General features: G+C 40.5%; 1 protein-coding gene across 4 annotated transcripts in view; it reads right to left on the bottom strand.

The window, feature by feature from the left end:
- Positions 1-17,648, bottom strand: part of TENM3 (teneurin transmembrane protein 3) — a 1,312,080-nt gene that overhangs the window by 174,154 nt on the left and 1,120,278 nt on the right. For all 4 annotated transcript variants that reach the window (XM_044297320.1, XM_044297329.1, XM_044297345.1 and 1 more), the window contains 4 exons: positions 17,020-17,230; positions 11,201-11,302; positions 10,810-11,004; positions 8,680-8,880 (listed from right to left, as the gene is read on the bottom strand). In XM_044297320.1, the coding sequence (XP_044153255.1) occupies positions 8,680-8,880; positions 10,810-11,004; positions 11,201-11,302; positions 17,020-17,230 (709 nt within the window). The remainder of the gene's footprint in view (positions 1-8,679; positions 8,881-10,809; positions 11,005-11,200; positions 11,303-17,019; positions 17,231-17,648) is intronic.

Raw genomic sequence — 17,648 nt, 5'->3', positions numbered from 1 at the left:
GCATCATGATATGGGGATGTTTCTCATAGTATGGTGTTGGGCCTATTTATCGCGTACCAGGGATCATTGATCAATTTGAATACATCAGAATACTTGAAGAGGCCATGCTGCCTTATACTGAAGAGGAAATGCCCTTGAAGTGGGTGTTCCAACAAGACAACGACCCCGAACACACCAGTAAACGTGCAACATCTTGGTTCCAGACCAACAAGATTGACGTTATGGAGTGGCCAGCCCAATCCCCGGATCTTAATCCAATAGAAAACTTGTGGGGTGACATCAAAAATGCAGTTTCTGAGGCAAAACCAAGAAATAGAGAAGAACTGTGGAATGTAGTCCAATCATCCTGGGCTGGAATACTTGTGTACAGGGGCCAGAAGTTGGTTGACTCAATGCAACACAGATGTACAGCAGTTCTCAGAAACACTGGTTATACAACTAAATATTAGTTAAGTGATTCAAATTAAAGCAAAATCTTCACACATTTTTCAGTTTATATAGTGAATGTTTGAGTTTGTAAAGAACAGTCTAATATTCACTTTCCTTTAAAAAAAAATTGAGGAACATCACAAATTTGATATATTTTTCTTCATTTTTTTGATTTGGAATAGAATGTGTAGTGTTCCCAATGCATTTCTGTGTATGGAAATAAAAGCTATTAGAAGGATTTTTAGCTTTATTCACTTTTTTAAACACACTGCTCTTATTTTGAACACAACTGTATGTTAAAAGTGGGAAAAAAACATGATGTGAACTCAGGACTTTTATGCTTCCTCAATATGATGTCCTTATGTGTACACAAAGCTACAGTGTAGGTGTATCACAATAACTAGGAAAATTTGTATAATTTACTGATCATCATCCTCTGAAAGCTTCATCATTATTGGGCACAAGAACAAGTCTAGATGGAAGACTGAGTAGCACGGTGGCTTACTGGTCACGGCAGCGCTTGAGTACTGAGGTTTAATCTTTATCAAGGATAACATTTACACAGAGCTTAAATGTTCTCTTGGCTTTTTCAGTTTACTGCCAAATAGATACTCGTAGGCTAAGAGGATTCTTCCAAAATTGGCCCCTATTTTTTGTATGTATAGATGTCTATAGATGTCTATCTTAGGTAGGGAACAAGATCATAGTTGTAAGATCGGACAGGTTGGACTGTAATCTGCTTGCTCCTTTTATCCCTTGCAGTGGTCACTATAGAGATGTGTCTAGTACTGAAATCATCCAAGAACACATGCCTATAGAGGAGTTGAGAAAGAAAGATGTCATCTAAATGAATGTTCAGATGTTGGTATCTCAAGCTCATAGTCTACTCATGCCCTAGAATATCGGATTATTCAAAGATCTGTGATCTGTGACTATAAGATAGCAAATGATCACTAAGGTTCATACTTTGCAGTCATCGTGTTCTTGTGTTATTTCAGTGTATACTTCCGTATCCGTATAAGAACCCCATTTCTTTGCATTTAGTTGGGATAACAGTGGCTGTAAATGTTATGCTATCTCAATACTTTGTTAGTGAATGACAATTCACAACTGCCTTTGATGTTAAAAGCATATATAAATAATAACTGGCTCTGCTACACATGAAAACAGGTTTTCCAATCTCTAGGGATGGCCCTTGTGTCACTGGAGTTGTCCCGAGGAAGAGAAGCTCCTTGGAGATTTATCAGAGCAGACTTTGAAAATATTTTATTAAAATCATCACAGATAGTCTTTTTCCCTGTCACATCAACACTATTCAAGGTGAGACATTTTAAACATTTATTTTTTTCAGCTAGTCCTTTTGTCTATGAAGACACAGACTTCAGAAGATGCACCTAAACTGCTTGGAGTCAACGAGATGTCCCCTCCATTTATGGAGGGACTTAGAAATTTTGGTTAGATGGCAAATTATGTATGCAAACTAATTTACTCTAGTAATATGCAAAAATGCAGATAAAGAAATTTTTAAAATTGAAAAATAAATGTACTAGGTCAATATATTAACATTTAATTTGGTTCACTGCTGTTTTCCTGGATATCGCTTTTTCTACTGTCCTGTCTCTGTGACTTTCTCTTTGTTTGGACTATGTAGCACAGCAGTCAGTCTTGTTTAACTCTCTCAGTCTGGCCATCACTATGACCAAGGGGTATGGCTTAGTTAGAGCATGACACATTACACTAATTAGTGCAATGCTCTTCTGTGGGCATCCTTATCTAGTAAACAATAGAACTGTTACATTGTCAGTTCAATTCTACAGATACTGTTATCATAAGGATTACCCTGCAGATACCACCTCACAGCAGCAATAAACTGACAATGGATTACCTATCTATTTAGGCTGTCTTGGATGGACAATATTTTGCGTTTAATTTTCAATGTTACAGTACTGCCGAAATCAAATAAGAAAATCAGTCAACATATCTAAACAATGTTTTTGATTAATATTGAGCTTTAAAGAATACAGCTTTCTGATAAAAGTGTCAATTTAAAACAAGTCTAGCATATAGATGTTCCATAGCGTTTGAGTAAATGAGGATATAAAGACCTTGCTACTCCTTAGTAATCTCTCTCCATGCTATTGTTATCATCTGTACATGACCACAAGGCCAGATACTGCTGTTTTTCTTCCACATTTGGATGACATGGGATCTTTGAACTATGACACTTCAATATCTGTCCCATGGGAATGGACCAGTGAAGATGGAGAAGGAGTAAAAACTGCACCATCATACTTTTTACATAATCTAAAGTAATCTTAGCTCCATCCATCAAGCCATTTCTGTCATTGTTCTGTCACTAGTCATTTATACCGTGAGCTCAAGAGTGACAACCCATGGAAGGCACCTGCATAAATTTAACAGATACCACGTACAAGAGTCAACATAAGCACAACGTGATAACAAACTGACAAGAATCTTGATAAAAGTAAGGGGCCTGCTTAGCAGAGCATGTGGTCTGTAGAGGATTAACCTTCCATGGGATTACTATATTTGAACAAGGTCTCTGAAGTAATGGACACAACGAGGTGGTTGAGAGGATAGATTTACCAGGCAGGAATCATAAATGGAAAGGTTGCATATCGGATGTATATTTCTAAAAGAACTCTGCCATGAAAAAAATCTTAGCATGGTTTTACTATTTGCCATCTCAGTTCACCTATAAATGAAGAAATGTCGAAGACGGCAGGCAAGTCAATATTATATATTCAATAATACAATTAAGAAGCCATTCACTTATTTGTCAATACTACGCCTACAAGAAGTAAATGATAAAACGTGTCTGTTACATATATACCGTGTTATCATGAGGACGAACTGTAGTAAATTGTGTAGTGTCAAAATGGCATTCCCATTTTACTTTATGGAAAGAAGTTAAATTAATCTAATGAGGACTATGTGTTCAAAGCAGTTAACGGCTATCTGCTATTATTGTATTTTCATTGTGAATGTACAGGTGCACACTGTTAATAGAGTTTATAAGCCGATGCATTAAACTCTACATATTACCACTGAGGAAACCACCACTGTTGGTGATGATACGCATATGGTTTCTTTTCAAAAGGCCACAGCAGGCAATTATGGGGAAGTAATTATTTGTTCCCGATAATTGCCTGCTATTCAGAGGAGGTGAACAGAGGTGCACCACCAAAAAGCAATATGAGACTGTTGTCTCAGGTGGCGCCATCTAGTGGTAAGTGCTGGGCGGTACTGCACTGCAGTAGCAGCAGCCAGGCTGGCGGTGCCAAGAGCAATGTATATACTGCATTATCTGTGTGGAAGATGAAGACCAGCTCAGGAGGTGCCACACACTGCACTACTAATGCTGAGTGAGAACTTTGTCCATAAATTAAATGGATGCCAGAGTCTGTGGGCAATAGGTCCTGTCTTGCAATAGGTCCTGGCCAATCATCCAGAAGATGTGTTAAATGCAGGTGCATAACTATATATATATATATATATAGGCACTACTGAGGACACTACAGGGAGGAGAGAGTATTATATATATCATTACCACTAAAGGGGGTATTACACTTCAGGGGGGAGGATTATACATACTACCACTACATGAGGGCATTAAACTACAGATGGACTACAAGAGTGGGCAGCATTATATATACTACCACTATAGTCGGATATTATACTACAGGGGGAATACAGGTGGGTAGAGCATTATATATGCTGATAGATGTAAGTATTGCAGCGCTCACCTGTGTATCTCTTTGGGAGGCACGGACAAATGGCCTGGACACGGTGATGTAGAAATTGCAAAAAAGTTGTAGAGTCCAGCTTCCCATAAAAAGATTATTTTATTAATTCAACGTAAAATCCAGACATCCAATACAGTATAAAAAGTCTACGCGTTTCGGACCCCAATATATAGGTCCTTCATTATGACAATGATAAAGGACATATATATTGGAGTCCGAAAGCATAGACATGTTAAACTGTATTGGATGTCTGGATTTAAAGTCGAATGAATAAAATAATCTTTTTATGGGAAAGCTACAACTTTAGAGCATTATATATATACCACTATAGTGAAGTATTATACTACTGGGGGATCGTTAAATATACTGCCACTACAGGCGGGCTTGGTGGTGAGAGCAAAATTAAATGTGTAATCTGATCATTTTCTATGGACTATTAAGCCAGTGTTCCTTTACACCCGTTCTGATAAATCTCCACTATGGATTTGTCATTTACAGCTGATCTCCTTCTACATACATTAGCCAATTACTGTTGCTCAAAAACAAGTGCCTCCTAACAATATCAGATGTGTTTCTGCCCAATGAAAGATTTTATAATATCTGGTAGTCAGAGTAGTAGAGTTCTATGGGCAAACTTTGAATTTGCCCCCGCCCCCCCCCCCCCCTTGGTCATACACAGGGGACTGGCATGGCAGCAAATCCTTCATAGGGTCCCGGCCTCGGGGGCAAAATCATGAAATACATACAGAGCGGGCAAAAATAAAATATATACACAGGGAACAAATGTAATATATACAGAGGGGGCAAAATGGATATATATATACAGGGGGCAAGGGCAGGGGAGTAACAATCGCGGTCGCATCCTCTGCGACCACGATAGTTTCACCCCTGCCTTTATATAAATGCATTTTGCCCCCTCTGTATATATTATATTTGTCCCCTGTGTATATATTTCATTTTTTGCCCGCTCTGTATATATTTCATTTTTTTTCACTTTGCCCCTATATATGTCATGATTTTGTCCCCAGGACGGACCCCTATGAAGGATTTGCTGCCATGCCAGTCCCTTGTATATTGCCACTATACCGCACTGCCAGGTGCCCCTCTGTGAGTTATGAAGCCAGCGGTGTGTGCACATTTACACACCTTCTCTGAGGAGACTGCTCCACTACCATCATCCGTTGTACGCCACGGGCCCACGTGATCCGACAAGATCACAGCAAGAAAGCAGCGCTGGATTGGTGGAGGTGGGGCGGAATGTAATTAACTGTGAGAGCGCAGTGCTGTGCCGCCAGTCAGGCATGACCTGACTGGTCATTTTTAAAGTAAGACTTAGGGGCCCGGTCGCAACTGTGACCGCTGTGACCCCTATAGTTACGCCACTGCTGGTAGTGGTAGCATTAATTACAGTTCAACAGTTTGGTTAAATATTAACATCTTGCCTAGTGATGTTTGCACACTTTCTAATGTGAATAATGGTCAGAGTTGCTGTTTGAAACTCTTTGACCCCAATTCAAATGCAATATCACTACCCTCCACAGAACAGGAGGACTTTACGGTGTACTGTACCTTGTTGTGTTATGTCCCTAGGGTCTATATAATACAATATGAAAATCGATTTCTATAATAAGTCTATAACATTTAGTACCGGACCATCTGGGATGTATGGTCCAACCAAAGTCAGGGGCATCACTTCCTATCTTGTTACTGGCTATTGCCACCCCACTGAAAATTTAGGGATACCATAGGATGACCTAGACTAAGAAGGACTGAATGCATCCCTCGAATAAAAAATAAACTGTTACCTAGCAAACCCAAATCAGATTAAACAGCAACAGCAAGATAAAAAAGATAAAACAAAGAATTCTATCCCTATATAAAAGAAACCTCTGTTACCTCCGTTTTCTCCAAAAATCATTTCTATCTACAGTAGGTTCAGTTTCTTATTAAGAGACCCGAGATGTTTTGATTAACTTCAAAGCTCCAGAATATCAACTTGTCGGTGGGGGAGAGGGGTTTATTTCACCAGTACCTTTTTTGTTCCATCTAATCAATTTTTCATTAGGGTGAAGGTGTTTATCAGCTTTTAGCACACAAGCTTTGAACAGGATGCGTCAATCTTTGTAATGAACTTATTAATTAGAGCTAATTTAATTCAAGTGGAATTGAAGGTCTAATTAATGGAATGACTGCTTATGAAGATAGAGGAAAGCTGTGTTGATCTCCAACCTAAACACTGCAAGGGAAAGATTTTCTTTCCCCCGCAGCACTAGAACAAACCAATTCGCTATGCTTAGATTTATTACATCATGATTACAGATGTCTGAAGGTCACCTCCCGCTTTTAAGATTATGTGCTCCTCAAAGGTTAGACTTAAAAAGAAAATATACAATCTGTTTTAAGGCAGCATTAGCTGTCTCAATAAATACAGCCATAAAACCTGAGTTCGACATGGGCAAGCAATGAGACTTGCCTACTTTTAAAAACTGCTCTGTCTATAGACATTTCACCCAATATTTGCAGTGGAAAATGATCAATATTGGGGTAATGTAATGCCTAGTTCCTAACTAGTTTAATGGGAACTTTATATGTTCCACAGATTGCAGTAGTCCTGGCCGGTAAAACTCTAATAGGCGATTTTCATCGTAATTTCTATGCACTGCATAAAGAAATTAACCGAATAAAGAAAAGCCGTGGTCTACAATCGGACTGCTGAAATATTAGAGTCTCTTCAAACATCATTGGAAAAAAATGATTAATGATCACACTGCCAGTTGATTGCCATAGTTATGCAGTCAGTAGCTTGTCAACATTATGACAGTGGCTGTGGAACTTCTGTGTCAACCAACAAATATAACTTTGGACTATTCCTAGGAGACTTATCCTGGCAGTTCTTTGGTTTTCACCTTTTAACTTCTATACAGGGATCTGAACTTCAAGGCAGGGGAACCACCAGGCCGCTGGCTCCTGGGGCTGTCTCTATGTGAGTGACAGCACGCTCACAGGGGTCAGAGACACCATGGCAGAACACAGAGGGATCAGGCATTATCATAGTCAGGGACAGGCTGAGTTGAGGACAGGTAGATTAAGAAAAATCTGATAAACAGTCCTGGTCAGAGCAAACAGTGAAGGGTCACTTCGGAGCTCAGGTACAGGTCAGGCAGAGAAGAGTCAATATCCAGGAAATGGGCAGAGAGTAAGCAGGTGGGCATACCTTAGTTAGAAACATAATAGCTGAGACACCCTCTCACAGGGGAAGCTGCCTTAAGTACCCTAGAGTTGTCACCCACAATGGTTGGTGAAGATTAGAGTGCACAAGCGCAGGCTCTTTAAGAGCTAGAGGGAGTGCATGCCCTACAGGCACAGGAGGAGAAGTATTGCTGGCAAGAAGGCACAGCCTGTGTGGAGGGACAGAGCAAGTAGGCAGCAGGAGGTGGGTCCTGACCACTGGAAATATAGGGAAAGCGCAGCAGCATCTGTTGCCATCGCTGCAACACTCTAGGTGTAAGAGTAAAAGCCAGAAGAGGCCCACCGCAAATACTCTAATGAACTCAAAATTATTATTTTTTAAGATCTTTGAATATTTTTTAAGTGTCTTTGAATGCACTGGTATTTGTATGTGATATGCAGATTCGATGCAAGGTGCCTGAATAAACATTCATATGAATGCTTGTTACTGATAACTGCCATATGTAAAGGTACTGCAGATCACTTGACAGGTGATCCAATGTATGTTCCTTGGGAGATTGCATCTTTTATGTGGCACCAAAAATTTCCATTTGTCGGCAGCACAGCACCCTGAGCGAACAAGAAAGTGCTGCCAACAAACAATTTTGGATGGGGTCAAGTAATCTCAGAATCGTCCATAGAGAGAGATGGACTGCTGCAAGTGAATGAGCTGGCAATGATCAGGGATGACTGGGTCATTCCCAAATTGTTTTGATATTTTGATCACATGGAATAGGAAACACACATTGTGAAAAAAAAGTGATTATCATTTGTCCAATGCTCCTTTTTGAAAGGTTGGAAATTATTATTTTTTTAAATCCATATAATATTTTTAACCTAAAAGTAGCCATACATATTTATCTAACATTGAGTAAAAAGAACAATTTCAACCAAAACGATCACTCATTGGGTGAAATTTAACAAACATACTATTATTTGTGGCTGTTTCAAATTTATGATCTAAGTGATGGCATATTGTTTGGGATCTGATCTCTGGGACTACCACCTACCACTGATCCTGAGAAACATGGGAGACAGTGCTAGTGCCCTTCTCTGTGTTTCCCCTGCACAGTGGCCCCCAGCCACCTGGCTGAGAAGAGAACTGGAGCGCAGCCCCATTCCAGCTGGCCCCATTCATTATAAAGATTGGTGATGGTCCCAGAGGTCGAACAATACCCTATTCCTTTATTGAGAACAGAAAACTAAGCTATAGGATGTTCAAAAGTGTAACACACTGAAAATCATAAATTCTTACCAGTGGAGCAGTCAGGCCCAGTCCAGTTGGTATCACAAGTGCAGCTTCCAGATTCTTGAATATAAGTGCCATGACCTGAACATTGGTCGGGGCACATGGATTTGAGGATTTCACAGTTGGTACCACCCCATCCTTGGTTGCAGTGACATTCACCATGAATACAAACCCCATTATTCGAACAAAATGAATCCAAGCAATCGGCTATTAAAAGAAAGAAATATTGATTAGTGAATTTTACATTATTATTATTGACATATTATTATTCCAGTGACTGTGACAAAAAATACATAAAAGGTTTGCCTTGAACAAATATATTAACAGGGATTTGGAAAAACGGGACTGCAGTGATTTCAAGAACCTGTTCCGTATGAAAAAAAAGCACTGAGGATAGAAGAAAGCCATACTCTTGGCATTGACCAAGACACAGTGTGACAGTTTCAGCAGACAATTGCTGCTTTAATGTATCAGCTGAATGCTCTACATCTTCCTGGACTGCCATTAATGTGCTCTGGATGATGAGACTTAATTCAGCAATTTGACTCAATAAAACGTTACACTTGTAGGGTCAATGGTCTGAAAATTTAATTCTGGGGACTTAATTGCATTCTTTTGCACATGCAAATCAATAAAAACAATTTGATCAAAGAAAGAAAATGGTGGCTTCCTCTTGAAGATGCCAAGACAAAATGGTCCGTGCACTACATAACAACATCACAGATTTCTAAATTATATCTCAGAATGCCAAAAACCATGTATCATGTTTCACCTCAGTTCAGGTTCTGGAAGAGTGTTAATGTATCAGAAAGCAACTGCTTATCTTCAGTAAGTATATCAGCTGCATTTTATATTTTATTGTAAGGTTCTATATGTACATGATAAAAAGGTAATTATATACAAGAAACTAGTGTTGAGCGTGAATATTCAAATCACAAATCTTAATTGCGAATATCGACACCTAGAGAATTCACGAATATTTTGAATATAGTGCTACATATTCACGAATAGTGTTGAATATTCTAATTGCGAATTTATCGCAAATTTATAGTGAATATATTGCATTGCTGATTTTCGCAATCAAGTAAACAATGACTGGAGATCACAAATTCTTGAGTTTATGGCAAATAGTCGGCCAAAAATTTGCTAAATATTGCAAATTCGAATATTGCCTATGCCTCTCATCACTACTCAAAATGTTGGGGAGGTATGGAAAAAACAATGCAAATAACTCACAATATAAGGTAATATGTATATAAATAATTAAATTGAAAAACCCAGTGTCAACCCCAAATTTTTTGGGTTATGTGAGATTTAACCTTAAATTATAATTCAAATAAGAAACATATGGTGATATCCCTGACAACTAACCAGCTATCAGATGAGATTTTGCAATTAAAAGTTATGCAAATTAGTTCTCCTCCAGAAAGAAGAACACTATCTCACATGAACCAGCCCAAGGATTCCTCTAAAATCAAGAGACAAGGGACAATAACCCTGAAACAGCTGTCTACCAATGGGTCTTTCTTCCTTTTGGTGGAGTCTTTTGTTTGACTGGTATGGGATAGCTTTCTTCCTTTTGAAGGAAAGCTTTGCTTGGTTCTTTACCTCTGAAAGGAATGAGCAGGGAACTGGTTGGTTGGACAAAATGCCTTTGGTGCAGGTCTTTACACCAGCTAGGGCTCTGCAATGAGAACCAGTTCCCCCAGATCTCTCAAAGGTATCTTATCCAGCAAATCATGACCTTGCTCTATAATGAAGATGGGTAGTAACCCCAGTAAAGCTGTATATTGATACTGTGAAGCACTGCGGAATATAGTAGTGCTATATAAGTGCATAAAAAAATATATAATAATAATAATACTGATGAGTGTCTCTTCCTTCTGGTTGGTATGAGGTAGTTTTCTTCTTTTTGTAGGAAAGCCATTTCATATACTTTTTCTCCCATGGAACACTGCCTGTAAATAAGTCTCCATATACCACACCTAGGTCTCTTCAATGAGAACCAGTACCCCACTCCAACAATTGGAAGTTGAAAACTAGGACTGGCAGCTATCAGCTATTCCTCGGCTCCTACCTTCCTGCACTAGTCCTTATACATTCTAAGTCCTCTTTCAAGACACCAATAATATTTACCTTCCTCACAGTTCTCTCCCTTATATCCTGCATTGCAAGCACATGAACCCATGATGCATATTCCATGGCCACCACATAGAGGATCCACGCACTGGTTACTGGGAACATCACACTCGGTTCCTTTCCAGCCGCTGTAACAGAGGCAGCGTCCCTTGGCGTACTGGCCATTTCCACTGCACAATACAGGACAGGCTGCTGTGAAATAGAATGTGACAATAGAGGAATTAGGACAGATTGCATTGTCATGCAAACGGTAGACATGCTTACAAACTGAAAAACAATGGAGGACAAAGCAAATAAATATGTCAAGCATTTGTTCCAGAAATAGTGATGGCTTGTGCCACCACATCTTAGCTGGATTTGTTTAACAAAAAGAAACTAATTTGTGTACCTCTCGAACAATCGGGGCCTAGAAATCCAGGAAAACAATGACAGGTTCCCGAAACGCACTCTCCGTTTCCATGGCAATCTCGAGGACATTCAACAACGGACTCTGCAAATAACAGATTTGGTAACACTATTCATTAAAGTCTTGAAATGGAAGGCCCGCTAAGCTGTTGTAATACGGCCCCCACCCCTCCATTCCCCTCATACACACACTTTTTCTTAGATTTCTTTTCATAACTGACAGTCATTTTGATCAGCTAAAAAAAAAAGAAGCTGGACTTGCTTAGTAATTCGAGGAACGCAAATATTGACTTATTTCCTATAATTGCTGGCTGTGCTGGATGGGATTAGAAGCTTCAATTTTCTATGACAAGAATGTCCGGAACGCAGGGTATTTTTAATGCAGCTTGACTAATTTAAAATGACATTCTTGCTCACCGCCTTTGCAGATAGTTAGACAATAATTAGCGGAGACATAAATGCATGTCAGTCATGTTGTTCGGTAGGCAGTGAACTTGGACCTCAGACTCCATATAAAACAAGAGGAGAGGAAGCTAAAAAATGATTTTTGATATGTCATCATACTGTGTGAACTGTGCTGTCTCACCTTTCCTTGGCTGTCAGGACAGCTCATTGTACACGTGAAGCCATAGAAATGATTTTACTTTTAACTTACTGTGTGGTTAAAGATAAAGTGGAAAAAGTACATTACTTGTCGAGCTGTAATAATAAACGGCATCTTGACGAGTCGCTAAGAAGGCCTTTCTTTTAAAGGAGTACCATATTATTGTAATACAGGGTTACAATGTGTGAACATAAGAGATTTATCAAGCCTTGTATTCCAGAATCCTGGCTTCAAAAATTGCAAAAATCGATTTGAGAGTTTTTGGGCTTACTTGTGCAAAAATATTGTATCATTTTGCATTTTAAATTTAGTTTTGAAAAGTGGGTGGGACAGTGGGCAGGATTACCTATGTTCATCAATTTTATTATAGATTATTACAAGACTTTTTAAAAAGTCCTGTAAAAATTTTCTAAATCTTACTTCAGTAAAGGCGTGGTACAGAAAATGAAGTAACAGCTCAAGACAGAAGTGTTAGATTTAATTTTTTTTTCTGGGATTACTATGGTTTTTAACAGATCATGTATGCTCATGTAGTTGTATATCTCACATACATCTTCATTAGGCATTTTATTTTCTTCCAATTTGCACCCTCCGGACCCGTTTTTACCATATAAACAAATCACTCTAGTTTGTAGTCATCCTGTATGTAGCACTTCCTGTTGCCATACCCAACTAAACCCATGATGCACTTCTTTCTCTGCCACAGCTCCTGTATCGTCCATAACAGTGCCCAGCTAGTTTATAGCTTCTCCCACCAGCTGTTTATATAGACACTCCCCTATCACTGCCCCTAACACCCAGCTAGTTTATAGCTCCTCCCACCAGCTGTTTCCATAGACACTTCCCTATCACTGCCCCTAACAACACCCAGCTAGTTTATAGCTCCTCCCACCAGCTGTTTCTATAGACACTACCCTATCACTGCCCCTAACACCCAGCTAGTTTATAGCTCCTCCCACCCAGCTTATTACATAGACACTCCCCTAACACTGCCCAGCTAGTTTATAGCTCCTCCCACCAGCTGTTTCCATAGACACTTCCCTATCACTGCCCCTAACAACACCCAGCTAGTTTATAGCTCCTCCCACCAGCTGTTTCTATAGACACTACCCTATCACTGCCCCTAACACCCAGCTAGTTTATAGCTCCTCCCACCCAGCTTATTACATAAACACTCCCCTATCACTGCCCCTAACAACACCTAGCTAGTTTAAAGCACCTCCCACCCAGCTCATTACATACACTCCCCTAACACTGCCCAGCTAGTTTATAGCTCCTCACTACCAGATAGTTACATAAACACTCTCATATCACTGCCCCTAACAACGCCCAGCTATTTAATAGCTCCTCCCACTCAGCTCATTACATAGACACTCCCCTAACACTGCCCAGCTAGTTTATAGCTCCTCACTACCAGATAGTTACATAAACACTCCCATATCACTGCCCCTAACAACGCCCAGCTATTTTATAGCTCCTCCCACCCAGCCACTTATATAGACACTCCCCTATAACTGCCCCTAACAACACCCAGCTAGTTTATAGCACCTCCCACCAGCTAGTTACATAGACACTCCCCTATCACTGCCCCTAACAACACCCAGCTAGTTTATAGCTCCTCCCACCCAGCTTATTACATAGACACTCCCCTAACACTGCCCAGCTGGTTTATAGCTCCTCACTACCAGATAGTTACATAAACACTCCCCTATCACTGCCCCTAACAACACCCAGCTAGTTTATAGCACCTCCCACCCAGCTCATTACATACACTCCCCTAACACTGCCCAGCTAGTTTATAGCTCCTCACTACCAGATAGTTACATAAACACTCCCCTATCACTGCCCCTAACAACACCCAGCTAGTTTATAGCTCCTCCCACCCAGCTCATTACATAGACACTCCCCTAACACTGCCCAGCTAGTTTATAGCTCCTCACTACCAGATAGTTACATAAACACTCCCATATCACTGCCCCTAACAACACCCAGCTATTTTATAGCTCCTCCCACCCAGCCACTTATATAGACACTCCCCTATAACTGCCCCTAACAACACCCAGCTAGTTTATAGCACCTCCCACCAGCTAGTTACATAGACACTCCCCTATCACTGCCCCTAACAACACCCAGCTAGTTTATAGCTCCTCCCACCAGCTAGTTACATAGACACTCCCCTATCACTGCCCCTAATAATGCCCAGCTAGTTTATAACTCCTCCCACCAGATAGTTACATAGACACTCCCCTATCACTGCCCCTAACAACACCCAGCTAGTTTATAGCTCCTCCCACGAAGCTAGTTACATAGACACTCCCCTATCACTGACCCTAACAACCCTAACAACACCCAGACAGTTTATAGCCCCCCCCCACACAGACAGATCATAGCTCCTCCCACCCAGCTGGTTACATGGACACTCCCCTATCACTGCCCCTAACACCCAGCTAGTTTATAGCTCCTCCCACCCAGCTTATTACATAGACACTCCCCTATCACTTCCCCTTTGCAGATTTGACATGCTTATGGAGATAACATCACAGGAATTTAGAAAGAGCTGAATGGATATGTCCATGTGACCACAGCCCAGTATGGAAAATAGAAGGTATACATTACAAAATTACAGCTACCTTCATACGTATTTAATAGGATGTTGATGTAAACTGGAAAACCCCACTAAAGATACACTAAGGCCCTAGTTTATCAAGGTTGGCGTGTACTATGCCGGCCTTGACAGGGTCTGCGCTGCCTGAGGAGGCCTCGTCATACAAACCGGATTCCAAAAAAGTTGGAACACTAAACAAATTGTGAATAAAAACTGAATGCAATGATGTGGAAATGGCAAATGTCAATATTTTATTTGTAATAGAACGTAGATGACAGATCAAACGTTTAATCCGAGCAAATGAATCATTTTAAAGGAAAAATACGTTGATTCAAATTTTCACGGTGTCAACAAATCCCCAAAAAGTTGGGACAAGTAGCAATAAGAGGCTGGAAAAAGTAAATTTGAGCATAACGAAGAGCTGGAAGACCAATTAACACTAATTAGGTCATTTGGCAACATGATTGGGTATTAAAAGAGCTTCTCAGAGTGGCAGTGTCTCTCAGAAGCCAAGATGGGTTGAGGATCACCAATTCCCACAATATTGCGCAGAAAGATAGTGGAGCAATATCAGAAAAGTGTTACCCAGCAAAAAATTGCAAAGACTTTGCCTCTATCATCATCAACTGTGCATAACATCATCCGAAGATTCAGAGAATCTGGAACAATCTCTGTGCGTAAGGGTCAAGGCCGTAAAACCATACTGGATGCCCGTGATCTCCGGGCCCTCAAACGACACTGCACCACAAACAGGAATGCTACTGTAAAGGAAATCACAGAATGGGCTCAGGAATACTTAAAGAAACCATTGTCAGTGAACACAATCCACCGTGCCATCCGCCGTTGCCAGCTGAAACTCTACAGTGCAAAGAAGAAGCCATTTCTAAGCAATATCCACAAGCTCAGGCGTTTTCACTGGGCCAGGGATCATTCAAAATGGAGTGTGGCAAAATGGAAGACTGTTCTGTGGTCAGACGAGTCACGATTCGAAGTTCTTTTTGGAAATCTGGGACGCCATGTCATCCGGACCAAAGAGGACAAGGACAACCCAAGTTGTTATCAACACTCAGTTCAGAAGCCTGCATCTCTGATGGTATGGGGTTGCATGAGTGCGTGTGGCATGGGCAGCTTGCATGTCTGGAAAGGCACCATCAATGCAGAAAAATATATTCAGGTTCTAGAACAACATATGCTCCCATCCAGACGTCATCTCTTTCAGGGAAGACCCTGCATTTTTCAACAAGATAATGCCAGACCACATTCTGCATCAATCACAACATCATGGCTGCGTAGGAGAAGGATCCGGGTACTGAAATGGCCAGTCTGCAGTCCAGATCTTTCACCTATAGAGAACATTTGGCGCATCATAAAGAGGAAGGTGCAACAAAGAAGGCCCAAGACGATTGAACAGTTAGAGGCCTGTATTAGACAAGAATGGGAGAGCATTCCTATTTCTAAACTTGAAACTGGTCTCCTCGGTCCCCAGACGTCTGTTGAGTGTTGTAAGAAGAAGGGGAGATGCCACACAGTTGTGAAAATGGCCTTGTCCCAACTTTTGGGGGATTTGTTGACACCATGAAATTCTGATTCAACATATTTTCCCCTTAAAATGGTACATATTCTCAGTTTAAACTTTTGTTCCGTGATTTATGTTCTATTCTGAATAAAATATTAGAAGTTGGCACCTCCACATCATTGCATTCAGTTTTTATTCACGATTTGTATAGTGTCCCAACTTTTTTGGAATCCGGTTTGTAAGTTACCTGCCTCTTCCGGGTCTCCGTGTACTGGAATTAAATCTATGGCAGCTCAGACCTGCCGTAGATTTCAGTTATTATTTATGCCAGTTTCTACATAATGATGAACTAGCCCCTCCCTGGCAATGCTCACGCTCCGCATTCACCATGCTCCTTTTTATAGACTTGGCAAGGGTGGCGTTAAATGGTGCAACTAGAAAAGTTGCAAAAGCATTGCAAAAGCATTGAAAACCACTGGATTTGTTACTCTTCTGTGCCAAAAAGAGACATGGGGGAATGAAAATTTCCCCCCTAAGGTCATCAAACATCATGTGACATTTGATCATTTTCAAATTATCATTATAAACTTTCTGTTAACGGTGTCTGAAAGCAGCTACACTGGAGGGAAGAGACTGTGCCCGCAGCTATAAGGGTCCGGCCACGCAGTCAGGTTTCCTGATGCAGCTTTGGAAGCCAAAATCAGGAGTAGATCATAAAAGGAGAGAAAGTGTACAGGACAGATACGACGCTTCCTCTTTTTTTAACTGACTCCTGGTTTTGGCTTCTAGAACCGCATCAGGAAACCTGACCGTGTGGCGTACCCTTAGGAAAAACTGCTAATAGTACGTTACAGCATATGCGGGTAGACATATCTTCTCCCTACTGTATGTATCTGCTCACACAGGCACATACTTTGCAGTATGATCTAAAGTGGGCAAAAACATAAAGATGTCCCTCAAATCAGACAATTAGCCATATGTAGCAGCCCTATATACATAGCTGGTGACATATAATATATGTGATTACATTATATACATCCACACTTACACAATACACAAAATGATGAGGCTACTTACCAATTACAATTGTGTTGAAAGACACAAGTTCAGGGTTCTTGCCATCATTATAAAATGCTATGTGCCAGATGCCAGAGTTCAGATATTGGATGAAACCAGCTTCATGAACGCTGACAGACCTTGGAATGCGTCCCGTCTTCTCAGACTCTAGCAGGTTGCGTTTTTCTCTTGAAATCAATCTGCTTCCTTCCAGGAGTTCCACAAAATCATACTGGAAACAAGATAAAACAGGGTGAATCTATTCTGTTCCCCCAAATAATAGTGCCCTATAAGTATTTGGTGCTCGTGGCATATGAAGATCTAGTCAGTATTGGTGCTCTGGTCAAAGGTGCAACATGGTTACCTAGAACATAAGCAAAGATCTAGAGTTGCCGCTATTACAGACATACTTTAGAGCCTAATATTCTGTGTGGTGCAGTTACAGAGGACCTCTCTGCTCTGCAGATAGGTTTGTTAGTTGAATTAAATGCTTGTCTTCCCTATAAAATAACAATTCTTTAAAATATTTTCTGAAAACTCTACTTTGTATTGTCTCTCCATTGTTCCTATGAATAAACTGTTAACTGAGCATTGCAGTTCCCATCAAAGAGGCATGTTCCCTCACAATCTGACACTTTCCAATCAGTGAC

The sequence above is a fragment of the Bufo gargarizans genome, chromosome 1 (genome assembly GCF_014858855.1).
Source record: "Bufo gargarizans isolate SCDJY-AF-19 chromosome 1, ASM1485885v1, whole genome shotgun sequence".
Taxonomy (NCBI): Eukaryota; Metazoa; Chordata; class Amphibia; order Anura; family Bufonidae; genus Bufo; species Bufo gargarizans.
This window is presented reverse-complemented; position numbering and strand designations above follow the sequence as displayed.